At 39.1% G+C, this 26,140-nt stretch overlaps 1 protein-coding gene across 16 annotated transcripts in view; it reads right to left on the reverse strand.

The window, feature by feature from the left end:
* Positions 1-26,140, reverse strand: part of MPDZ (multiple PDZ domain crumbs cell polarity complex component) — a 100,696-nt gene that overhangs the window by 68,608 nt on the left and 5,948 nt on the right. For 11 of the 16 annotated variants that reach the window (XM_054809276.1, XM_054809274.1, XM_054809277.1 and 8 more), the window contains exons 3-14: positions 25,098-25,287; positions 24,283-24,420; positions 23,377-23,452; positions 22,623-22,789; positions 12,570-12,782; positions 11,493-11,632; positions 9,244-9,457; positions 8,161-8,208; positions 7,406-7,534; positions 5,974-6,177; positions 2,901-3,015; positions 410-498 (exon numbers count right to left, since the gene is read on the reverse strand). In XM_054809276.1, coding sequence (XP_054665251.1) covers positions 410-498; positions 2,901-3,015; positions 5,974-6,177; positions 7,406-7,534; positions 8,161-8,208; positions 9,244-9,457; positions 11,493-11,632; positions 12,570-12,782; positions 22,623-22,789; positions 23,377-23,392 — 1,335 coding nt within the window. In that variant the 5' untranslated portion in view covers positions 23,393-23,452; positions 24,283-24,420; positions 25,098-25,287. The remainder of the gene's footprint in view (positions 1-409; positions 499-2,900; positions 3,016-5,973; positions 6,178-7,405; positions 7,535-8,160; positions 8,209-9,243; positions 9,458-11,492; positions 11,633-12,569; positions 12,783-22,622; positions 22,790-23,376; positions 23,453-24,282; positions 24,421-25,097; positions 25,288-26,140) is intronic. The other 5 variants (XM_054809290.1, XM_054809288.1, XM_054809287.1 and 2 more) reach the window with 2 other exon arrangements.

Below are 26,140 nucleotides of genomic sequence, written 5' to 3' on the forward strand. Positions count from 1 at the left end.
AGGGTTCCTGCATTTATGACCTGATTTTCATCATACAACTAGCATTTTATGCATGAAAATATTTTTTTCTTTCTCTGAGCATCTAAAACCTTAATGACATACCTTTAAAAATCATTTTGAACACAGTTGCTTAATTTGAATCAAACTTTGAAACCTGGCCTTTACTAAGCAGTCTCAAAGCTCTTACTGATAAGATACAGACACACAACACTTTTTCTTAAGAAAAACAAGTTATACACACACACAGATAATCAGAAAGATGTGACTGAATACTCAGTCAAAAAAAGGACTCACCATTTCAACACCAATCCTAAGTGTTTTAAACAAATACTAGATGAGTATTTCTTTACAACTGAAAGAAGGAGAGTTTTGCCGACAAGTGATCTAATTTCGCTTTGTGTTTACTTACAACTATAATTTGATCTCCCACATGGATTCTGCCATCATGTTCAACCGCACTGCCTTTTGTAATGCTTTTCACAAAGATACCAGAAGGTTCTGAGATGAAAAAACAGAGAAAATTAAATTAATTTATTAAGAAACAACTTAAATAATGCTACAACCTCCAACTAATGCCACCAGCCAAAGGGAGGAAAAGAAAGAAAACACAATCTCCAGGTAAGATAAGGAAAGAATCATCAAGAAAGTATTTGCTTTAAGTAAAACATGGTATATGCTTTAAGTAAAACATACATATTACTATTTTTTCTAAAGGATAACCCTGATTAATCAGGTTGCATTGGATGAGACTTCATTCAAAATCTTACAATGCTGAATTCCCAATTCTTGCTGCAAAAGAATTTTAACTTATTTTAATCTAAATTTTGAAATGAACATAGACAAAAAATGTATCTCTGACTCTTGGCCAGATTTAAAACTGCAGGACAGAAAATTCACTAACCTGGTAAATTCTGTATTTTCTATGTACTTAACTGCTTAAGAAAACTCATGCTTGGATAACCAAATGCACAAAATTATAAGCAAACAGAACTACAACTTACGTATGAACCAGCTTTTAACTACAGCTGTAAGTCAGTATTTGATCCAATATAAAAAAAAGAAGCAGAAAAGAAAAAAAAAATCCAACCCCAAACCAAAAAACATTTTAAACAGTTACAGACTTTGAATCATAAGGAAAAGCCTTATATATAAAACATCTAGAGAAGGGACGTTTTACAAAAAGAGATCTATTTCAGGAAAAACACTGGAATTTGAAACAACTTCAACAGCTCAGTAAAGTGAAAATCTATGGAGCTCCTATATGCACATTTTATATAGTACACATGAAATCGAGAAAAATACTAGTATGAACCGGAATGAAATCAGGTCTGAGGGTCACAGGCCTATAACATTGGTATCAGAAAACTTAACAGAATCTACTTTCTCACAACAAATGTTCCAACTCTGTTAAATCAATACATTCAATGGGAAGACAATCCACTATAAAATGAGTTTTAACAGCTGCCAAGACAACCCAGTGCCTTTGCAGACCTGAAACTCATCTTTTACTGAGCCTCAATATGGCATAAGTTAGCAGAAAGGAGGGCAAAATCTATGTTTTGCTCTAGTGACTATATTCAGCTTAGAAAAGATAAGACTACAAATATATTTAAGTCATGACATTGACAATTCCTTTCTGTTTTTTCTTAATCTGCTGTTTTCCCAGGTTTTGTGAATAATTGAATGACTGGTCCTACTAATTTCCAAGTGGTTTTATATCCTGTAACAGCTGCACCATAACATGACAAGTTGCTATTTGTCATTCAGCCATGGAACACGTTGCCCAGTAGTTTTATTGCTGCTTCTCTGACAGCAAAGTTGTTCTTTAACTAAGTGTTAAGTCACAAAATTAAGTGAGATAGATACCCAATTAGTTCCTAAAGCAAGAATAATTTCTAACAACGGAGTTATATGCAGCACAATAATTTAAAATCAAAGGTTGGTGATACTCCAACACTAAATCAGTTAAAATACGCTATCAGATCTATCATATGCTCTACAATTTAATTTGCCTTTTAAAGATTTAACTGGAAGTTGCTAAAGAGTAGACTCACAGAAACTGTGACCATCCTGTCTTACGAAACAGACTGTTAAAATTTAGACCAGCTTCTCAAAGCCCATAAATTACGTCTACAGACTGCCAATAATGTGGGTTATATCTGTCCATACATTTTGCTAACAATATATAACATGGGTAAAAGTCAAAGAGCTCTTTGAGAAGTCTTCCAACATATTCGGCCACTGTCTCTTCCTAGCAGCGCTGCATTTGCCAAATCCCCTCTAGGGAGGCCTAACAAGAGCTCTGGATCATTTTTCTGAAAAATGTAGTGGAAATTACAAAGTAAAAATACTCAACTGTACATGAACACTGTTGCATTTATTTATTTAAATTAACTTATTTATTGGCTGCAACAGCCCAGAGGTCAACAAACATTCACTGTATTCAGAAGCCACGAAGGAATTCTTTATCTGCTAGCAGTCCTATACACATTGTTTAAAAAATAACAACTCCTAAAAAAACCTCATAAAACTACTCAGAAAACTAATGCATTATCTTGTAAGAGCCTTTTAAAAATGAAAATGTAATATAAAAAGCCCAGCCAGTTCTAACAAAAATGGCTCAGTCTATTTTAGAATTGTTTCACAAAAACATACAAGCACAAGCTTTAGCCAAGAGTGAATATAAAAATTCATTTAAAAATACTGAGGTGGAATTTTATAATAAAACTGATTGCTTCTAATCTGAATGTCCTTCTCACAAAAGGAAAACAATTCCTTTTGCTTTACAAACTTAAAAAAGATTTTAGATGGTCAACGTTTTATTTCAGATATGCTATACCAGAACCAAAATTTAAGTCTTTGATGCACACATACCACAGTACCTAACAGATTATCATTACCTGATGTTTTGTCTCCGATGTAACCAGCAATAGTTATTCCTAACCCCTGAATGTTTTTAGTGAGTTCAACATTAAATTTCTCCCCATCTTCACAGCTATCAACAGAAGCAGCTACCTAATAAGAAAAGTGTGATTAGAAAGGAAGCTTTTTCTCCTTTAAAGTTTTTTTTATGTCATTAACATGCAAAATTAGACACAAATGTAAAAAAGAAAGTACCAACTCTGCTCCTGCTCTTATTTGGTATTCAGCAGAGAAACTAGACATAGGTAACATTCCTCACTGCAAAGTAATACAGGTCATGCCCTCCCCGCCCCCTCCCCCTGGGATATTACCCTCTAATCTATAAAATCATTATTTGATGACAAAAATGACTGGTGAAATTTGTACAAATTGAACAATGAACCTCTTGAACAGTAAACCATGCTTAAATGTTAGAATATGTAGCTTGCTTCCCTTCTGGGACTTCCACAGAACAAGCTTTAGACTGCTATGTTATTTAGAAGAAGAAAAAAAGATCAAAATTATACTTTGTATTCTATTTGTTTAAATTTCTTTTCAATAACTGTAGCTATTTCTTGCTATGCATGCCCAGTTTAAAACAATTGAAGCTATTTCTACTGAGGCAATTATGTTTCTTGTTTTTGAAAGACTTAACGGTTTTAGAAAGTAGCAATTATACTTCCAGCTAGTTAAATAATTACAATCACCGCTAATACCTACTACAACCCTCTGAATTTCATTACCCCAAAAATTCTTTGTTACTGAATTCATTTATTTGTTGTTAATCAAAGTATAATACTTACTAAAATCCCATTTCAACAATATTGCTTTCGTATTAAAATAAATCAACTTATAAAACTTAATTTCAACTTTTAAAAAAGGGATTTTTTTAAATTTTTCATCCTTCAGCTGTCAAAAACAGGTACTTAACAGCCACTTCCATAGATGATATATATCAGTGTATGATTACATATACTAGGTTTCAATTTCATTCTATTTATACGAACATCAGTATTTATGCACATATTTAAAATGGGAATTCATAAATATAGTATAAATCTATCAAGATCCTGCTATACTCCTATTTTATTCTGTCTCTTCTGCATGACAAATAGCAGCTAATACTTTTTAAAGTGCCAATACAGCAACCAGGCAGATACTAACTAAACCCAGTTTGACTAGATGAGGATGCATGTGCTACGAAAGACTTCAGGAGAGCTATGATGCTACTTGCCAAAAGAGAATCTGATTTCAGTTCTTTATCTGAACAGCTCCACCCAAAACCACAATGAAACACAAGAAAAATAAATTTCTACTGCTTTAACTACCTCTCTGCTTCATAATACAGGATTATTTTGGCCACAGGTAATGCCACTAAAAACCTGCTCCAATTTCCATAACCTCATGAATTTTTACAGGATATGCATCTACAGGGGACACGATGAGAAGTGCTCATTTTGAAAAGCCATTCTGGTCCCACTAACAGCTTTAAGAGCATCATAAAGCCTTCACCCACCCTGTATTTGCCAGGAAGATATAGACAAACCAAGCTGTTTCCATCATTATCTTCACTCCACACCCAAATTAATAAGGCCTGCAGCACTATTAACTGGGTGTTCCCTCCAAGAACAAGATGTTGTGCTGGCAGAAGCAAGTTAAAAATAGCCTGCCTCCAGCCAGGAGAGATGTACCAGGCATGAGGTAGTGAAAAGGATGGAAAAGGAGAGGAAGATGGCAAAAAAGTCAAATTTTGCTACTTGGTGGCTTCGAGGTACTTCCTCAGTACTGGAAATCCTATATATCCTGCAGCTGCAGATATAGCCTTCAACATTACATCATATAACCTCAGAAAGGCAAATACTGAATAAATATACACAGATTAAATCATCAAATTCACCTTCTCCTTTGAGACTTCTGCTTTTCAGATAAATAATATTTGGACTAAATATTGATGCCTTTATCTAAAATGCAGCCATGCATCTAAAATGCACTCATGCCTCTGAGTGCTGTAAAGACACAAAAGTCTGTCTCCTCTTAGATGCTCAGAAGATGCTCCATGTTAACTTTCTTTGTGTTACAGACACAATAAAGGGGATGAATATATGTTTGTTTTCCAGAGATACCACTACAATGGACAGAGGCAAAATAATGGTAATCATGCAAAAATTGTTAAGGCTTTTTTTTCTTCCAAAGTGACCTATCTGAAATGTAATTTGTAACTGGGAAGAAAATGTCTAGAAAAACAACAGGGGAAAGTAAAACAAAAATTTCTTTTTAAGGTGTAAATTCTATCTGGTTGTAGGCTCAAAACCACGTTTTTCTTCTCTCATTCACTTACTCCACATATTCACATTTAAATATATCTGGTCATAACTGTATGTGACAAAACACTACTGTTCCTGGCTCTCACGAAACCAGGCTTTGCTGCAAACATGCAAATGACCTATTTTGTAGAGGTTTAGAGCTGACAGGACATGATAGTATTTACAGCATTGTTTAAGGGGCTGACGGTTGTAGCAGAGTAACAGCACAGAGAGTACAATCATCAGCAGGGGAATAAGGGTAGCAGCTGGCTGACTTTTTTTGGAAGACATCTAGCAAATGAGCAATGCCAGGTGATGTAGGAAAGAAGGAGCATCTGTGTGCTGACTGGCACAGGGAGGAACTGTCTGATGGATGGCTGCAATGATATGGAAATAAGAAATGTTCCTGGAGAGGAAAAGGACAGGTGGACAGAGAAACACTCCAGAGCCAGCTGGAGAAAAGACTTCATGGCTTCAATTGTTCCCAGTGTATTACTGCACAATCACAAGCAATCCAGAGCCAGAAGTTATTCAGATCATACTTATGGTAGCCCTAAGCCTTGATCCCAAATGGCTTCACAGATATAGTTCCTTGCATTGTGGACTCGTTTAAATTCTCCCAGACTGTCAGCTGAGAACATTGCTACCTGCAAAGAAAATCCTGGCTTTTGAGAACATAAGCATGAAAGATATTCAAATAGCAGTTAAAAAAAAAAGCGAGTTTGAAGTACCAGTTCGCCATGAGTTAAGTATATTCACTATTGCTTACCTGTTTCTCTGTTGTGGAGATGGGTACTGGTGTACCTGGAGGGACTACTGGTGGAGGTGGCTCCTCAACAGGACCTCTTGCAATTACCAGTTTCACTCGATTTCCACACTGCCTCAGAACTTGTGCCACCTGCTCACTGCTCATTCCAGCCAGGTCTGTATCACCAATTTTCAAGATGTGGTCTCCACTACACAATCTCCCATGCTGGATGAAGAATGATGATGAAAAAAAATAATCTGTTAACATCCCGCCATTTTTCCCATGTACCATACAATTAGAAAAAGACTGCACAGCTTTAATCACTTTTAAGACATATGAACCAGGTGACTTTTTTTGAGTCCCAAGTCAATATCCTGATAACATGGAGAAGAAAAGTAGTTTGCCTAACGGCACACTAATTTTACGAGAAATTTCCCCAGAAATATCCAGGACATCCTTTTTCAAGCAGTCGGTCACCCGAGTGCAGAAAAAAAAAATCATATAGTTATGTTTAGTACCTACTGGTATTTAACAACTGCATGTAGATTAGAGAACTTCAGGTTTCATTTCCACACTTCCAAAAGACAGCACACAAACATATATTCAGCTTTGCACTTCTATTTAAAAACTGGTCCTCAGGATTAACCGTAACTTCAAAATAAAATACATTTCTTCCTTACTGTGATCCAGTTATTTATATTGCTTCACACTGGCTTACTCTTCTAACAATTTACTTTTAATGAATAAAAAAGCTTCACGTGAATTTATCCCACGTGAAAAGCATTAAAGAGACAGGTCTGCAAAAAGAACCCATCCACTTGGTCAGGGAAAGAGTGCAGCAGTAAATCCTGTCCATGCATCTCCAGGCCCTGTTATCAGGCCACCTCTTCTGTGGTCGGAATACAGACCAGTCTCTGTGCCCATTCAACCCTTGACCATCTTCAATGCAGCCCTAGATACTTGTCCAACGGACAATCTTGAAATGGGCTATGATCACCAACTTAAATTCTCATTAGCCCTTCAGGCAGGACCAGAGCCCATGTCCTGAAGTGGATGCACAATGCCACATACCTGCTCCCACCTTCCGTAAGCCCGGCAGAGAGAAGATGTTCTTCTTAGCTGTCTGGGCAGAGCAAGTAAGTTCTTGGTGCCCCCCCACCCCTGGATTACAACCAATATATTCATTAAAGAATTAGGAGTCTAAATACATCTGCACCAAACGTGCATAACGTAACAGGTTTGAAAATGTGATTTAGAGCCTAATCCAGCTTTTACATTCAAATGCACAGATCCCTTGCAGTAAACACACCTTTACCGAGGATAAATTTCACCACTTGCTCTCTCTTTTTTACATTTATGAGGAAAGAAGCTACCATTACTTAGCATGATTATAAAAGTAAAGAGTAACTTCACACTTTACTGAATGGTAAACGGAAGGGGAAGTTGAATTTACCTGATCAGCCACCCCTCCTGGGAGGATGGTTTTAACAATCACTCCAGTTGACTTTCCTCCCACTATCCCAAATCCCAAACCTGAGCCGTCGTTCACCAGCTCAATGGTCTCCACATGCTGCCAATGAACCTAAAAGGAATAAATATCAGCTTGCAAATGATTAAAATAAGGACATACGTATTAAAGCTTGCAAAATATTTTCTCTTATTTCTTGGGTATGTTTTTGAATAAAGGAAGGTGGGAGGAAGGTGGAAATATGGGACCTTTCAAATAATTACTTTTAGGTATAAGATTACATAATATTTAGCAATAAATTGCTCATTCCGTAACAGTTGGAATTTCTCTAGTACCAGCCAGACCTGGGTAACGGGTCAGGCCTTCCAAAACTTCCTGAATGTATTTAAGCAGGAACCTAGGATTGTCCATCTCCATGCCCCATTGCAGTCAGTGAGAAAAATACTGCTGCTTGGAAATCTCAAAAGACTGGAAATTAAAGTCCTCAGGGAAGTGCATGTTCACACTGGACACTGTAACAAAGCACAGGAGAAACCATAAACCTCATTCAGAGGTTAAGGCTGACAGCAACACCAGGCATTGTGAGGTACGCATTAGCAGAATTGCCTCCTGTGTAATGAATGAAGATTTCCAAGTTGTCCGATGTCAACAGCACTGGAATGAAGTAGCTCTGACGGCAGGCTTCATGTTCTGACAGAGCAAAACTGCTCTGAAAGAAAGACAAAGGCTAGCTCACTCACGCGGGGTGGTACTGAAGCGACAACTGGGAGCTCCTGGTATTCTTTCGCCTGAAGAAAAAACCATACCGTAAACTCATCTGAAATTTAAAACCACAGCTGGTGCTCTACCAGGTAGGATCTTGAAAGTAAGCAGGAATTGTGGAATAATCAAGGTACTGCAAATTCAAAGCCCTATAGTACCTGTTTGAGTATCCACAGTCTTAACATAAAGCCTGAAGGAAAAAGAATGGCTCCAGATAAGCTGCTTTCCCCCAGCATTTGAAAGCAAAGGGAACACAAGGACTGGGAAAGGCATGCATAAAAAAAAACAGAAGGAGCTGCAGCAGGTCTGAAAGGAACATTTTTTCAAGGAATGGAAGCTGTTCAGAGAATGCGGAGGCAATCATCCAGAGAAAGAAGTGTAGGAATACTGGAATATACTACAAGAATACTGGAAGAGAGCAGGCCTCTCCTATCCGCTGACAGGAAAAGTTAGGCCAATCAGCTTTATTCAGGCACACAGAAGAAAGTAACACTTCTGAAACTTCTTCACTAAAAGTTTTATGCGAAACACTAAAATAGCTGCTTTTTCAAGACTGATTGCTTCATATACTTCTGATTATCAGTTCCCTTACAGAAGAGCCACAGATGACTAAACAGTGAAACCTACACTGGCCATTTCATCCCACGACAAGCCATTACATCAGGAAGATACCAAGAAGAGAAAGTGTAGTTAATATCACCATCTGTTTGCTCAAGCAGAAGGGAAAGAGAAAAAAAGATCCTGTTTACTGCTACCTCAAAATAAAGCTTCATAACATAAGGTAAACACGATGTATTTGCATTGATGGATACAGAGACTTTGGCAGATGGGAAGAAGGAATATGGCCAAGATCAATATCCTCCCCCCCACCCCCACAGCAAGCTTGAATATTTTCTACTCTTTGCATGGGAAAAGGTACAACAAAGATAAATAGAAGAAAAACCTCGAGAACTGTGAAGGAAATGTACGTACAAGTTACAAAAAAAAGGTCTCAAAATACTAGATGCAATAAGCTCACACATGCCCAGAACTGAATACACAGATGTTTGGGGTACACTCACCGGGTTGGAATGGGCTGAAACTGTGCTAGCAGCAGACGGAGACCGGGAAACTACAGGACTGATCAGCTGAGGGAACGTGCCCCTGGCCACAACCAGCTGGACATTATCTTTTGCTTTCTGTAGGATGCTGATAGCCTGTTGATGTGTAATTGTCTGATCAAGGGCTTGTCCATTAATAGCAAGGATTTGATCTGCTTCCTTCAGCTTTCCATCTCTGTCACATATGCGTAAACAGGGAAGGGGGATGACAAAATAAACAAACAAGAAAAAAGAAAGAAGTGTTGCCACAGGAATTACAATATTTTGACAATTTTCCAGTATTTTTAATAGCCTTTTCTCTATTCCCCCCACTTTTTAATCTCTCCCTGCAGTTCTGCTGAAAGGAGCTGATGCGGTACCCTGGTGATCACTTCCTTTGAAGCTAATCCCACTGCCACTCTCCCCTGGCTACTACCCCTTAGCTAGCTTTCTTCTCCCTGTACCCCCATCCGAGACTAAGCATATTAGATCTCAGTCGCTCCCAATCATAGCCTGGGAACTTATGTTTATTCTTGACTTTGAGCCTCTTGCTTAACAGACCAAGTGCTCCACTTTGTTCATTGAGCCGATTCTGAATATTCATCAAACCGTGGAGTGGGACATACTTTCATCAAGATGTTATGGAAACAAATTTATTTTTGCACAAAACCAAGGGAAAAAAAAAAAGAAAAAAGGAAGGCAAGGCAGAGAGAGAAACAGAAAGAAAATTATAAAACAGATCCCTTTTAAATGAGAGGGGAAAAAAACCTGAACAAGTTAAAAAATAACTCTTCACTTTCTGACAAAGGAAGCACTACTGTAGAATTACATACTAAGCCCTTCCCCAGACCTACTTCAGAGGAAGCCTACACAGAAGAGTTACCCTCTGCCTCCTCCACCACCACTACTGCTTTTACAAAAAAACAGCAAAAACTCTGGAGTCTTGTCTTCAACATCCCAAAGTGGCAATGCTTTGAAAACAAAGGGCAGCAACGAAAACACCAGCTTTACACCATCTTCTGTGAGCAACTACAGTGCAGAAGCCAAAGGTACTCAACAGCATTCAGGATAAACACTACTTAGCTTCAACCCATTATATTTCACTTGTGAGTTTGAACTGTTTTTCAGAGTTAAGTCTTCTCTCAAAGACTTATTACTGCCAGGGCCTTTCTGATTTATGAGCCCTGTAACAGTTGTTCAATGTTTCTCTTCTTGCCGCTGAATCAGGTCAATTCAGTTAAGGGCATGATTCAGTAAAGACACATCTCAACTCCATGGAGCAAGAGAAGTAAAAGGAAAGATCTCTTGAAGGGGAAGGAAAAAAAAAGAAAAAGTGAATTTAGGCAGATTAAACAATATTGTAATGATATAGAACATGCCACTTTTTATAACTGAATTAACTCTGCAGGTCAAGCTCTGCCCTCTGTTAAAAGGACAGTGTTCAGATCACAAATAATCAGAAAACTTCTCCCTGCATCACAGTGAGAACTAGCACTGAGATGACTCAGCCACACCACACAAGCAGCTCTAGTGGGGATCCTGATCAGCAAATCCTGATACACCCCACCAGTTTGCAGTGAACCACTGCTGCTGCCATTCACCAGTGAGTTCATTTGCTCCCTTGGGCTGTTCTTACAGCAGAAACCCATTTCTCTCAACAGTACTTGTGGAATCAGGATTAAAGTCTACAGCATACGTTCAGCAAGCTATTATTACTGCTGAGTTTCTGGTAACATCAGCTGAATATGCCTTTCTAAGAGTCCAACGACTTCAGGTCAAGCCTTTCTTGACCTTGAGGCTGGGTTTCACACCTGCCCATTGGGAACCTACCTAACAAACAACCCTGCTAGTTACAACTGATTTTTTTGCACCAAATTGTTTTTCAGTGCATTCATGGATGGCAAAATCTGTATTTCCGCTTTAAAAGCCATGACACAGAATGGTACCCTCCTCATTTTCACTGCCGGAAAGGAGATATAAACAAACCGCAGAGAAACTACATCTTTAGTTTCTGGAAATTCAGAACAGATCATATGCTGCCCTGTTCCAACATTACATTAAATTTTAGTGATGACTAATTTTAAATCTGCTATGATACATGGCTTAGAATACGAGAGAAAAGTTTCCTTGCACCACAAAAAAAAAAACCCAAAAACAACAGCAATAACACAACTAAATTGCAGTATTGTGTTAACACTTGGTACAGTAACATATTCCAGTAGTAATCTTACCTATGTGCCACACTTCCCTCCTGGATTTCTTGCACAAATATTCCTAGTTCTCCCCTGTTTTCACTCTTGAGTCCCACAACACTGAAGCCCAGACCACCACTTAAAGGTTTAATAAGCTCAATGGTCTCCACAAGACGACCCTGTTCAGTAGAAGAAAAAAGGGCACAAATGTTAAAAATGTTGAAAAGTGGCATTAATGAAGGTGGTAAACAATTTGGAAATTATTTTCTAATTTGACAGCTATGGCTGGACAAGGCTAATTTCAGTTCCAATTTCTCACTATCATACAGAAAAGTGACAATTATGAAAGATTTGAGAAATAAAGATTATTATGGCCCAGAAGAGCAAAATCAGCAAACAACAGCTAAATATACAGACTTGAGGCTTAGTGGTGACTAAACTACAATATATGCGTCTATAAAATTTTAGAGGGTACAGGCCAACACTCAAGCAGAACTAGAAAAAAGAGGACGAATTTCAGGAAGAGGGAAGAAGTAGGACTATGCAAAAGGCTCTCCAGGAAAAGAACGGCAGACTTCCCCTATCTGGCTTTATTACAGGTTAATTAGAAAAATGCTAGAACACATGCCTGGCCATTTTCAGTTCCAGCCACTGAAGGGACTCATACACCATTTCTGCCTACCACAGGAAAGCAGTAAGATTACAGAACAATGTGTAGCAAGGCCAAAAAAGGAATTTTCCATCTTATTTCCAAGCAAGTCACAGAACTAGCTTTCATTAGTTATGCATACAAGAGCATGCTCTGACAAAGCATCTCCCTCAAACACAGCACTGCAGTCCTACAATGTGCACGGAAAGATAATGGCATGCTGATCTATGAGAGGCACACTGCCCAGCTAAGGACAATAACTCAGCAGTGACAATGTCAAGGCTACTTTTGCAATTGTTTCCTCATCAACCAATTGGTCCTTAAATTAAAAGGTTATTTTTGTTTTATATAGCAAGTGAGCTCTGGTTTGCTTAATAACTTAATTTCTTTTAAATAAACATACATGTATTTTAATCTTCCAGATAATCAGTGATCCACGTTTTGTGGTTACCAGACAACATGCTTACCTGAGACATATTTCTGATCAGCTGGTCAAAGTCATCACTAGAGGACTTCCCATTAATCTGAGGCGTAATGGATCTCATCGATGCTTCTAGCATGTTAGCTGTGCTGCCATTCTGCTGAGCCAACAAATGTGACTCATTATGTGGCACATTCACACCATGATGGAGAAGCTGGGGGAATTCACCAGTGGAATGTATGGAAGGTGTAATATTTACCTGTAAAACATTGATGGCAACATAGATTTACAGACACAACAGAAACCTTCTCCTTATCAAAGAGCATTATGATAGGCCAACTGCTTGTTAAAAATATTTGAAATCCCAATTTGCAATTTTAAAAACACATTTTAAAAAGAAAATTAATATTTAATAGTTATAATTGGTGTAAAACTGTGAATTATCAGCATAAAACATAAAGAAATTGATGAAAATAATCTAAAATTATTTTCCATACTCTGCCTATGATTATTTTGTTCATACCAGCATAGCAGCTTGAAGCACTCCAACACAATGGTAGAGGTAAACAACTATGAACAAACTTTTTCTACAGTGCCAGTATTTTTAAAAACAAATTTATCAATTACTTTAAAAGTATCTGGTTTTGGCTGGGATAAAGTTAATTTTCTTTCTAGTAGCCGGTATAGTGCTGTGTTTTGGATTTATTATGAGAATAATGTTGGTAACACATTCCTGTTTTCAGTTGTTGCTAGGCAGTTGTAGTGTCTACACTAAGTCAAGGACTTTTCAGCTTCTCACACCCTGCCAGGTGCACAAGAAGCTGGGAGAGCACAGCCAGGACAGCTGAGCCAGGCTGGCCCAAGGGACATTCCCTGCCATAGAACGTCAGGCTCCGTATAGAACTGGGGGAGCTAGCCGGGAGGTGGGATCACTGCTTGGCAACAGACTGGGCTTTTTTTTTTCCGCAGGTCATGAGCAATTGCATTTGTCCATCATTATTATTATTTTGTTGTTGTTATCTTCCTTTGTTATCCTATTAAACTGTCTTTATCTCAACCCACGAGGACTTTTTTCCATTCTCTTCCCCATTCCACTGGGGGGGGGGGTGTGTGTGCAAGCAGCTGTGTGGTGCTTAGTTACCGGCTGGGGTAAATCATGACAAGAAAATTAGAAAAAAAAAAAGTATGTGTATTTTGATGAAAAAAGAGAGAAACCTCACTGGCTGCCTCACTGGTCAGGGTTCCTCCATCACTAAGCACTACGGCTGCCACTGTGACTCTCTACATGAGCTAGAATTAAATACAAAATTACTGAACAAGTCTAAAATCACCGGGCTGATCTGAAAACCACAGTCGTACCTTTACATAGACAGCCTTGACAATACACTTGTCTTAGAGCAGAAAAGAACATAAGAACATTCTCGACTTTGCCCAGCCATAGTAAATTACCTACTTTCAAGCAGGTCTCGGACAACCAATCTAATGAATGGCTGGGGGGGAGGGAGGAGGGGGAATGGAGACACCATTTTATACAAATGTACAAAGCTCACGTGAAACAGAGGCCCTCACCTGGCTGCTGTCCCACTTGACTGTCTTATTCCACATCAATCTGTCTCACACTTGCCTGGCACACTAACCACAATGTAGGACCGCAATACTGCGGCCTCAAATACTTTTCATAGTTTACAGTGCAAATTTTCTAGCATTCTGCATCACAGTACAAAAGACTGGGATTCCCCTTCCTCGAAGCCTTATTTTTAAACTGCAAATACCAACAAAAAATTTTAAAACTGTAACTGTATTCTAAAACATCTACTGCACCAGCCTCAACCATTTAAGCATGCTACTTCCATTAGGTTTATCGTATCATTCTCCGAACAGTCCAGTCATGAAAAGGTCAGCATCATTCTCCATCACACAATTCCTTCTCATATGGGTGCTTTAGGAAAATGTAATAGAACAAATGTCATTTGTTGAACACCTTATGTGCCTGGGAAGAACCTCAAGTTACAGAAAAAATACCACAAGACAGCACTGGGAAGAAAAGTCCTCAACAGCACTTTGCCTGCTCTGCCATAAAAAACTGGAAAGAAAAACTAGGATGTTTAGAACTCAGTGATTTCCATCACACAGTGATTACATTCTGTTTGTGAGGAATCACTTGGGTTATGTTTCAAACAAATCATTATGCCTAAAACGTGCACACACACACTGTCTTTAATCACATAAAGTCCTTTCAGCAAGCCTGTAAGGCAGAGGTAGATAAGCCTTGTTTCACAGTTCATTACATGTAACAACACCCAGAGACATAATCAAATTCTGCCCTTCCATGGACACAAGACTTCCCCTTACATTGTATGCATGGATTTGAAACTAATAAAGTCTATGCTTTTCTGATCTGCATGAGTCCATACAATAGGTTAATTCACCTCCACCTTCCCAATGTCATCCATTTCAATGTATTAAAATGTATCACTGAACTTGGACAATTAATTTGCTTCATTTCTTGTTCTCCACCTTCAAATCTTTTTACACGTCCTGCTGTCATGCTCCTTCCTGCAAAAAGCTGTCATGGGTCAAATTATTTTTTGTACGAGTATCTAACACCACTGTAATTAGTCAGTCTTGCCCTGCTTCTACTTAAAAACATTTTTACATTTCCACAGCAAGACAAAGCAGCATAAGAGTATATAAGACGCAAATCCAAACTGTTTCTCATGTGCACTCAAATGCCATAGTATATGGGTCTGATATCACAAATGTTACTAAGTCATGGATATACATTAATTTTCTAAACTGCAGTGCTCATTGTAGAAAATAGCACTGAACCGCCCTTCCTGCTGCAGGTTACCCCCCTCAGAGCTCACTTGGTGAAAGCAGTCACTATAGAAATTATCACCTGCTCAGGTAAAGCCAGCAAAGTCAGCCTAAACAAGCAACAGCATAGCATGAGCAAAACCTACTGATTTTGCCCAATGCAGATTAGCAAGAGCTCACATAACCTCTTCGGTGCAGCCTTTGGAGTGGTAACCTCAAACTAAGTAGGCAAGGCTCAGCAGCTCAGAGTGGTAATGGCTCCAGTCAATATGATTAAAACTAGAGAAAAATAGATGAAATGCATTCAATTTTATTTAGCACTGTTCTAAGCACAGCATTAGTCTGTCTTGGGACCCCTTTAATGTGGCAGGAGCTTCCTGAGGTTTCATCCTTCAGGATGGCAGAAGGGGAAGGGTCACTGGTATTACTGATAGTGCTATAAAACCCAAATGAGCGTGAATTCCCTGCTTTGAATGGAGCATGCAGTCATCTTCTGAGACAAAAGAGAGAAAAGAAGGAAAATCCTACAATAATGCTAAAAGCCAAATTTGGGACTATATACAGAAAGCTAGTACCCTTTCCACTTTACAAAGAAAAAGTCATGCAGGCAAAATAGGACAGAAACAGAATTTTAAGGCACAGAAACTGACTGTAGCTGAGGAACTGCTGCTGTGCCCACCTCACTGTCTATTTCCCTTCCATCTTCCTTCATGAATTTTACTTTAAGCTTTTTCCATGTTACCACATGATGTGCAGACTGCTAACACAGACACAATCCCAGTCTGTGAAACCTCTCTCTGGATAGAAAGTCAATGTCTTTCCTGTATCTAGAGCACCCCTTTACACAGAAATGCATAGGGAGCAAGTTGCAACACTGGAAAAATCATGCAATGCACAAAAAAATTTAGATTGGGCAAGCCAGAGTAACCCTAAGATATGACAATTTTAGAACATTATGAATGATACAAATGGTGTTTACATCATGTTATTGTTTTTCTCTAATATACAATAAAACACTCTCCTGTATGCACAAAGAGCAAAGAAAAAAATGGAGCTACACATTAAAAATAAAAAGTTATTGAGTATGACACATTGCCCTTATTATGAATTGTGTTATATGTCTTCTCTGAATCTAAAATCCTTCTTGTACCATTCAATATCCCATACAGCACAACGTTCATTATGCAGAGGAGCTCCGTGCCCATCCTGCACTATGTTCTATATATGTTCTGCTCAACAGAGCATTGCTTTAGGCAGCTCATTTCACTGTTTGTAATGTTCAAAGAGCAGGAAATCCATGACGGGCACTCTAACTTCCACCTGAACATTTGCCCAGTATCACCATTTTCTTCTCTAGGTAAGTTTGAAGGTGTGCTTCAATTAAGATACAACAGTATCCTTAGGGATTTATGTTTTCCTCTCTGGTAGAAAACCAACACAACCGCATGCTAAAACAGAAGTAGCACCAGGCCGATTCATATTTTGGTTTTACACTGTTACATTTTCATACACCAAATCCTGTTCAGACTGGCAATATAGGGCCCACCTTCTCAGTCTCACATTTCATCTCTTCTATGTACTTGTATGAGCTGGGACATGAGCTATGACTACAAACATAAAAGAACTGACTGACCTATCAAATTCCTTCTGCCTTCCAAACCAGAAGATGGAAGTTGTTCATGCTTTTCTAAAATATTTTCCATAACTAATTATTATCTCTATTATTCTGAAGACTCTGGATGCTTTTTATTTGCACGATGGTTGAAATACCACTGAAAAGAACTGCTACACACTATATATAGCAGGAAAAGGCAAAAATAACTCTCCAATCCACATCAGTTTAACCAGAACTTTAAAAAGCTTCACCTCAAATCTTTAGTACAACTGTGATTACAGCTCAGCTACAACGCAGTATCAAGCACCACCTCCTCAGTAACAATTGACAGCAACACCTCATTTTCATCACATCTTTTTTAAACAATCACAGCTACACTTTCAGTGGAGGATGTGCTTAACAGAGGAAATCTAACTCACATAAAGTGGCTTCTGACTTGTGAAACTCCCAAGAAAAAAATGAAACTCTAAGAAAATGTCAAACTGTTAACACAATAAAGTTTGGTGTATGTGTGTGTGCAAAAAACACAGATTTCAGAATGTCTCCTCTCTTGAAACACAGACACACACTTACACTTTAGAAACATTTCTGGTTTATGATAACATTGCTAATGAACCTAAAGGTAGAAGTTCAGAATCCCCAGAAAAATTACAAGTAGAAACGTGATGACCACTCTCTTCCCTGTGCCCCCCCAAAATACAGGCATGTAAAGGTCGAGAAGATCTGGTGTATATTCTTGCTAACCACAGAAGTATAGGTCATTCCAGGGGGAGCAATAAACCACAAGTGGAAATCTTAGAAAGATGATGCTTTTGTGGCTGCATGAAGTATATTTCATAACATATAAATTGCAATACTTTGCAGTAATATCATTGCAATTCCATCAAGACGTAGCTTTACAGCACTGTGATTGTGTAAGTGCTGTATGAAAGAATATTGCTTTGTTTTATAATTTGGCTTATGCTGATTTTCCTTGACTGGCTTTCTCCTTACTGTATGTAACATGTGCAATGTGGACATAATCTGGTGTAAAACAAACAGAAAAATTCACAAATACCACTGAGTATGATAAAACTGATGCTACAGTCTCACAGACAGACACTAAATGCAATCAAACAGTGCTCATATGTATGTCCTGGTTTGTCTGGGATAGAGTTAATTTTCTTCTAGTAGCTTGTATAGCGCTGTGTTTTGAATTTAGGATGAGAATAATGTTGATATCGCACTGATGTCAATGCTAGGAAATGTTTACACTAAGTCAAGGACTTTTCAGCTTCTCATACTGCCCTGCCAGTGAGGAGGCTGGGGGTGCACAAGAAGCTGGGGGGGACACAGCCAGGACAGCTGACCCAAACTGGTCAGAGGGATATTCTGTACCATATCATGTCATATGCTTAGCACATAATTTGAGGAAGCTGGCCAGGGGCTTAGACCAGTGCTCAGGAACGAGCTGAGCACCCACAGGTGGTCTGCAGGTAGTGAGCAATTGTGCTGTGCACCACTTGTTTTGTATATTCTTTTGTTAGTAGTAGTATTGGTGGGGGTGTTATTATTACTTTTTTATTCTCCTCCTTTTCTGTCATATTAAACTGTCTTTATGGCGGTCCATGAGTTTTACCCTTTTTCCCCGATTCTCTCCCACATCCCACAGGTAGGGGGGACTGAGCAAATGGTTGTGTAGCTGTTTTAGCTGCCGCCAGGTTAAACCACAACAATACAGTTGTTCAAAGTATTTATTTAACAAAAAGGAGCCATCCAAGCCATATCTGCAGCATATCAAAGCAATGCAATCAGCACTGCTAGATCTCGACTTGGACAAGAACGAATTCTCGGTGTTTCTGGGCTCCAGCCATTGAGCCCCAACCTTTGGAAACCCCAAGCTGCACAGGGCAGTACTTCAGCGGACTGCAAGTGTCCTGAGCAGTAAATAGGTCAGCTCCAACAGCAACAGCACTAGAAGTGAGGAAGAGGAAGCCGGCAGCCCTGCACACCCCACAGGGAGGCAGCAGGGAGGACCGCGCTCCCCGCAGGCAGGCTGCCCGCGCTGTGGCCAGAGCCCCTGGGCTCCCCAGGAACCGGCACTGGCACCAGCACTGCGGCAGCACCGCCCTGCTGGCTGCTCCTTTATGTCTCTGTTTCAGGGCAGGTGAAGCAGATCCCAAATTAGCATTTCTTATAAGCGTTTTGTTTCAAAACATAGAGCAACTGGCGTTGTTGCAGAAAGGGGTTCAGGATAGCAACTAAAGGTCTCCTCTGGCTGCACCAACCAGAGGGTTAAGCGACTGTTCACAGGCAATATGAAAAGACACAGTTTCCCTACTTCTTCCCTAAATCCACTCTAGCACTGACACCCAGCTACCCTGGGTATCCCAGTATGTGCAGCGCTGCAGGAGGACTCTTCACCACTACTACACTGTAAACAAAAAACTATGGTCACACTTGCAAGCAAAAAAAATCTGAGGAATGCGTCCCAGCCAAGGGAAGGGTATTTTGGTCAGGCAGAGCCCTGAGTGGAATGGAGGCATGAGGAGGACGGGAAGAGGAGGTAAACAAGGGAGAGACAAAAAGGCAAGGACGAGAAGCAGGAGGGGAGTGCCAGCACAGTCTCAGTATTTTAAAATATTTTATAAAAAAAAATGTTATTGAGAAGTCCAAAACATCACCATCTCTGTTTTTCTTTTCTGTCACTCCCTTATCTTCAAACAATGAGACTGCTCTTCAGCATGAGAAAACAAGCATTCACTGAAGAATAAAGATACAAAGAGGCAGAAGAAAAACCTGGTTCCTTCAGTGCTCCTCAGTTCAAGTGACTAGTGAAGTCAGGACAGTAATTCTCAAAAAAACATCCCTTTGCTGTCCCACCCCAGTTGTTAACTTCACAAGGACAGATTTGTAGTGCAAACAAATCCTGCTTGCTCATTTAAGAAAAAAAAAAACAAACAACAAAACTTTAAAGCACCTACCAATAAGCACGAAAGCATCAGTTTTGCTGACTCAATGCCTCACCATTCAGATGAAGCAACATACCACTCAGTCCACACCACTGCATGTAGCAAAATGTAAACTCAAGTGGCTCTTGTCAAGCACGCACCAACAATGAAGGGGATCAATTTCCAATTAACACACAGAAGCTTGAAGTAAATGGGACAGGAAATCTGAAACACCTCCACATATGCAGAAACACACACTTTTTCAGATGTACTTTTACTGCTTAAGAGATCACTTATCTCGGGGGGGGGGGGGGGGGGGCGAGAAAAGGAAGTCTACTATTTTACCATAAAAAGAGGCAGCAACTCTCACTGGAATGCAAGTCCGATAAAACTGTGTATTTGCCTCTTATTTTGTGCTAGGAAAACATGACAGATGTTTACAAGATTTGCCAGCTCATTTTCCAGGCTCACTGCGCAAACAGAAGGCCGGGCTCTCACTATCCTCTCTATGCCTTCCAGACACAGTGCGTCAAGACAGGAATACATCCTACCCTCAGATTTACTGAGGCCACTACAGGCCCACAAGCAGGTCTCATTTAGTGACCTACTTTTGCCGGGGTGCTTGCAAAGAATCAGTTTGTCTTAGAAAGTAAATTGCCATTATCGCTTCTCTGCTCCCATCCTCTTTCAACCTATACTTTCCTAGAAGATGGCCTTCTCCTGAGAATTTTGCAACAGTCTTGTAGCTCTTTAAAAACTCATAAATTAAAAACATATGAGCAGTTTAACAGACTGTCACTTACACTTAACCTTGAGTAGAAACAGACCACCATTCAACCTTCAGTGCAGCTCATCATGAAACATTTAAAAAATGTACCCATCTTAGTCTCAAATGGGTTGTGACTGCAACACCTAGCCACTGCACAGATCAGTACCACTTGTTATCCTCCCTGAAACATAGTTCTAACTGCAAGTGCTTGGGAAACAACTTGTCTCCTTCCTCCGTCTGGCATGGCTTGGCTGAAAAGCCTAGTCACTATTCACCTGCCTTGCAGTTTTCACCAACCTGTAGCTTAAGAGTTTCAAGAGTACAGTTTCCTAGCCATAAAAAGAAAACTAAAGGGTGTCCTTTGAACAAAACTGAGTCTTTGAAAATACCAAGAAATACAATTTTTTTAACATGATTGCCTATTTCATGATTTTATTCTTTGTCTCAATATGCTTTATAAACATTTAAATAAAGCAAAGACAGACAATCTCATATTGTATTGTAGGGAAGACATGATTCTATACAGAAAATACAGGATACTTTCTAAGACCTAACAAATCTAATAACAGCTAGAAACAGACATTTGCATGGGTGAGCGTTCACATAAGCCCTTATCAAGAACGGAATTCACATCCAAGTAGCTCCCCTGTCAACTAGACTGGATATGTACCATGCAATGTGCACAGGCCACTGAAGTTACTGCACAGATAAACCTGCAGGGTTAGGGAAGCAGGTAAAATTATTACTTGCTACTTAAAAAATACACGTCTGATATTACCCATCTGTAGTATCAGCCTCTTCATTTTACCAATTTAGGTGACTGCATTTAAAAAGAGAAGCATCCTCTAATTTCCCAGCAATGTCTGGAAGTGAAAATTTAATTTGCCTTTTCACCAAATCCCCATTAATGTAATGCTTCAGGCACGCTTTCATTTCTTACTACGTGATCCCAGAGTCATCACCACATAATTCACATAATTTCTGGATGTCACTGTTAAATTCTCCTTTTCAAATAGCAGAGAAAACCAACCCTCAGAACAGCTTTTTTTCCCAGATATTTTTTTAAATCACTCCAATGTCATCAAGTCTCTACATACCAAACATGCAAAATTTGAAACACATGGTCATGTACAGCACTGCAGACACCATTTTAACTTATTTCTTGTCTGTGCAAAATACCATCAAAATGAAGCAATAAAGGGCCAAATTGTGCTCTTCTGCCACACAGCTGTAGTAGCAGTAAGACCATGAGGACTCCTCACCAGCCGCAGTTCTGTCACAGACTAGATGCGGCTCCAAGATCCACTGACCATGATAAGGTCAGCACGCAGGGGCTGCATCCTTCCACTTCGGCATTTCTGCATACCAGCCACAGAGCCACGCATCTTGCAGGAGTCAACAGAACTATTTGCAAAGCCAGATACAGTTATTGAACTACTTTTTATATTCTTCAACTTCTTGTTCTGCTGATAAGGAAATTAAATTATAGTAATAAATGATCAAGTCAATATAGCCAAGTTACTGCCCATTTTACTCCTATACACAAAAAAAAGATCTTCATTTCCTTATGGAGTCAACATTCCACAGCTTGCTTCATATATTCTCATTTTACCAGACACAAAAGAGGAATAAAAGGCTCCTACGGAAAAAAATGCTAAGATCTCATACGAAACATGTCCCTTTTGAAGGACAGAGACAGAAAGCCTTATGTTAACTTCCCACCCGGTATCACCATTTCCCTACCGTGCATATCTTAAGTAACAAGCAGATACATAAAAAATGCACAAACTATGGGCCTCCACAAAGGCCAGAAAAGTCAATGGGTATGTCCCCCTCAGTTTCCTGAAGCTTTGGATTAGACGGTTAATTTAGGCTACTGGATTTCACTATTCAACATGAAGAGACACACACATTTTTGCACCTTCTTAGCAAATTTTTCTCTTGTGCCTGGGAGGCTGCTTTTCCCACCTGATCTCTCAGTTGTTGAACAGAAGTCTGAAGGTTGAGAATTTGGTTGAAGAGAGGACTCTGCAGTACCGATTTTAATAAGCTCAGTTTCTCTTCATTTGCAATGTCACCTCGATCCCGAAGTTTTGCCTGTAAGCGCTCCATGGCCTGGAGAGCCCGATGTGTATCTGCAGTGATAAACATTCCTAGTCAGCAGCAGTTTAGAGACAGCCACATACAAGCAGGTAAGAGGTTTAAAGGTATTCCTCTCTACTGCTCAAACTACAGAAGGACTTGAATGGTTCAGTTCTGAACAAAAATCCTAACCCAAACATGCCTAATGAATCAGGAAGTCAGAGGCAGAGCACAAAACAGAAGCCAGCAAAAATTACATTTTTGTCCATCAAGAACTGGGTTACAGAAGTGAAAAAGCCTTTACTAAAATTCAGTTGTATGAACTGTAGCTACAAACCACTGTACATAAGTAGTGACAAAACCAGCCATAATAGAAAACATATGTCTTTTTCACACAAACATTTTTAATTATAGTAAAGATTAAACCAATGAAATCAACAGGCTAAAAATTAAATACACTAAACAAATGATGGTACACCTTTTGTTTTCAATTAATACAAAAACCCAAATACATCATGTATTTCTAAGCACAATAGGTATTTTTACAAAACCTCTCCCAGCAGTATATACCAATGTCCTAAATCTATCATGTACACTTGATTTGGTCACATAAATACAGAGATACAAATAAAATTATTACCAATTGTTTCCAACATGTTTTCTGCTTCTCAGCTTCTATTCCAACAATAGTAAGAAGCAGCAAATACAATATCTCCCTGAAAAATAACAAAAAAGGAAGAAGGTCAGATTTGTAGAAGCAGTAAGCTCTGAAGAAGAAGAAAAAATCTTGACTTCTGAAAACAAGAAACAGCCCTGCAAAGTAACAATCCACAAAGAATACATCTCCTTGGATAATTAAAATAACCTCAGAGGTGACCATATTCTGAGCCAGTTTGGAGCTTAAAACCTGTCTGAAAATTGCTTTTAGGAATATACTTTGTAATATTTTTGCATTTCCATATCAAAGCTGCTGTCTGCATACTGTTGCACAACAACTCCTCTATTGCTTTAATCAGAAGCTATGAATCATAGCTGTCACTGATACTTTACACAGTTTCATCGCTTTCCTTTTCAGTGATTCATAAAAAACATTCCCTGCAGGATCAGTTTTTAAGCTCTGTGTTGACAATTTCAGGTGCATGAGGCATAGCACATTTTTTAAAGTCACCTTTTAAAAAGAAAAGTCACAAAAGTCACAAAGTCTTCATGCTACACAGGCTTGCAGCACTCTCACACTACAGCCTCCACTATTAAACCCTGCTGGAAATGAGACCCGGATCTGGATGATGGCTGGGATTTTGCCAGTGTGGGTTTCTAGGCAGGAAATTCTACACTGGGAGGAAGAAATTCTGAAATCGCTCTGGTTATTCTTTTTTGTTGCTTTTTGGGGTGTTTTTGTGGTTTTTTTTCTCATCAGTGTGTCTGCAATTGCTCAGAAATTTGTAGTGATGGAGTAAGTTTGATGGAGATGGATAGCTGAAGAGAAGTGAGGAGTTCAAATATCACTGCAGGTGTATGAACTGGCCTGTGCATTTCATCGTCTTACCTTTCACAATGGTGCCTTTGGTTTCTTGATAATAGGAAAGCACTTCAATCTAGCACCCCGACTTGAATCTAGTGAGCTTACCAATACACAGACAGCTGTGATCTCTAAGCACTCAGGAAAAATGAGTTTTTCTTGAAACTTTGGAGAAAAATAGAGAAAGAAATGGTGTTGACAGATCTCTGGGTAAGGGAGCCTAACTAAAATTCAACAGGACCGTTAGTTATTGACCCTGAGCAGAATTAGCATGAATCGACCCTCACAATAAAAGCAAGGAAATAGCTGTTAACATAGATTCACTTAGAAGGAAGCCGGGATGTACATTTTGAAAAGCCTTTATTATTTGAAGTTTGTACAGAAAACCCAAATCAAGTGGGTTTAAAACAATTTCAAGTTTGACCACCAAGACTTTCCTAGTTTCAATATGCCTGAGACTTCACATCAGTTTGTTTTATTGCATTTGAATTTGCCAATACATTGGTATAGAATCGCTGATCATCCCTTTTAGGACACAGTACCATTTAGGGAGAGGCACTCAAATCCTTTGAATGTGACTTTGTCAAAGTAACCTTATTCCATGATCCAAATTATGCATATCAGTAATAAATAAAAACAAGTCTTTATGAATTTGGTTTTTTACTTGGCAAGACAAATCCCTGCACATGATTACCAGATCTGAAAAACAAACCAAATACTTTGTGTTTTCACCATGCCACCCTACAAAAACAAGACAAAAAGTCTATCTTACGTGGGAAGAGATGGATGAGATTTAAACATTATGAAGGAAGCTGGCTCCCCCAAACCTTAATCACTCATACCTTTTGCTTCCAGATTAACAAACTACTATCACTTCTTCTATTCACAGCCCCTATTTACAAATAGAGGCATTTGTGTCACATTCACAGGTGTTTTTCTCAGCGGCAATGCCAATCAAAGCAGTTCTTTCCTGTTTCACCATTCCAGTCCTTCCTCTACTCTTGGGGCTGTGTTGTGAATGCAACCAGAGAACTGCACACACAGGAAAAAAAAAAAGAGTGAAGTATTTTTCAGTCGTTTCAGTGCCATGATCCTGTTTATCACAGTACTATATGCACAAGCACATCACATCATATGTTCAACTCTCATCTTCTGAGGAAACTAATCAGAAAAAACACAGGGCTATTCTTCTGTTTTAGCTCCCTGAGAATCGCAAGAAGAGATGCAGCTGTAAAAATCTTTTGGAGTAGCTGGATATTGCTTTATATTATGATTCAACTTGCCTAAAATCTCATTCTTGGTGTGCTGTGAAAGGCATGTTTTCTAAGTGACAGAATAGACAAGGTCAGGACTGTGTTCATGCAATCCCAGAGGTACAAACTCTGATGATTTATAATGGAAACTTTCTAAAAGCAGACACAAGTCCTAAATATATTCTATAGATGGAGATGATCCTACCTAATTTGCAATGAACTAAGTCCTTAGTTCTGCTAAGACACTTATGATATAATTCCTATTTACTTCATGCTTTAAAGGTAGGAATACTGCTCCGGAGCAATTTTAGTGTCAGCAAATCCATTTTTAACTCTCAGTTTAATTCTCTTTATTTTGTGTTTATATTAGCAGGGAATCCCTCCTCAGCTGACCAGCTGACCAGAATTTTGTTGATTGCGGCACTAAGCAGGAGCAAGACCAAAACTGCCATCAGGATGTTTCCCTTCAGGACATTTCCTCTGACGCAGAAGCAATGCATAGAGGCACACCAGCACTTCTACATGTTGCAGTCCAAGATGACCCCCGTTCACTCTGCCCGCACTCTGAAATGGCGAAAAGCCACGTGACTGTGCTCCTGCTGTGCCACGTCCATGCTAACAAGTGGGATCTG

This window comes from Grus americana, chromosome Z (genome assembly GCF_028858705.1).
Source record: "Grus americana isolate bGruAme1 chromosome Z, bGruAme1.mat, whole genome shotgun sequence".
In the NCBI taxonomy this organism is placed as follows: Eukaryota; Metazoa; Chordata; class Aves; order Gruiformes; family Gruidae; genus Grus; species Grus americana.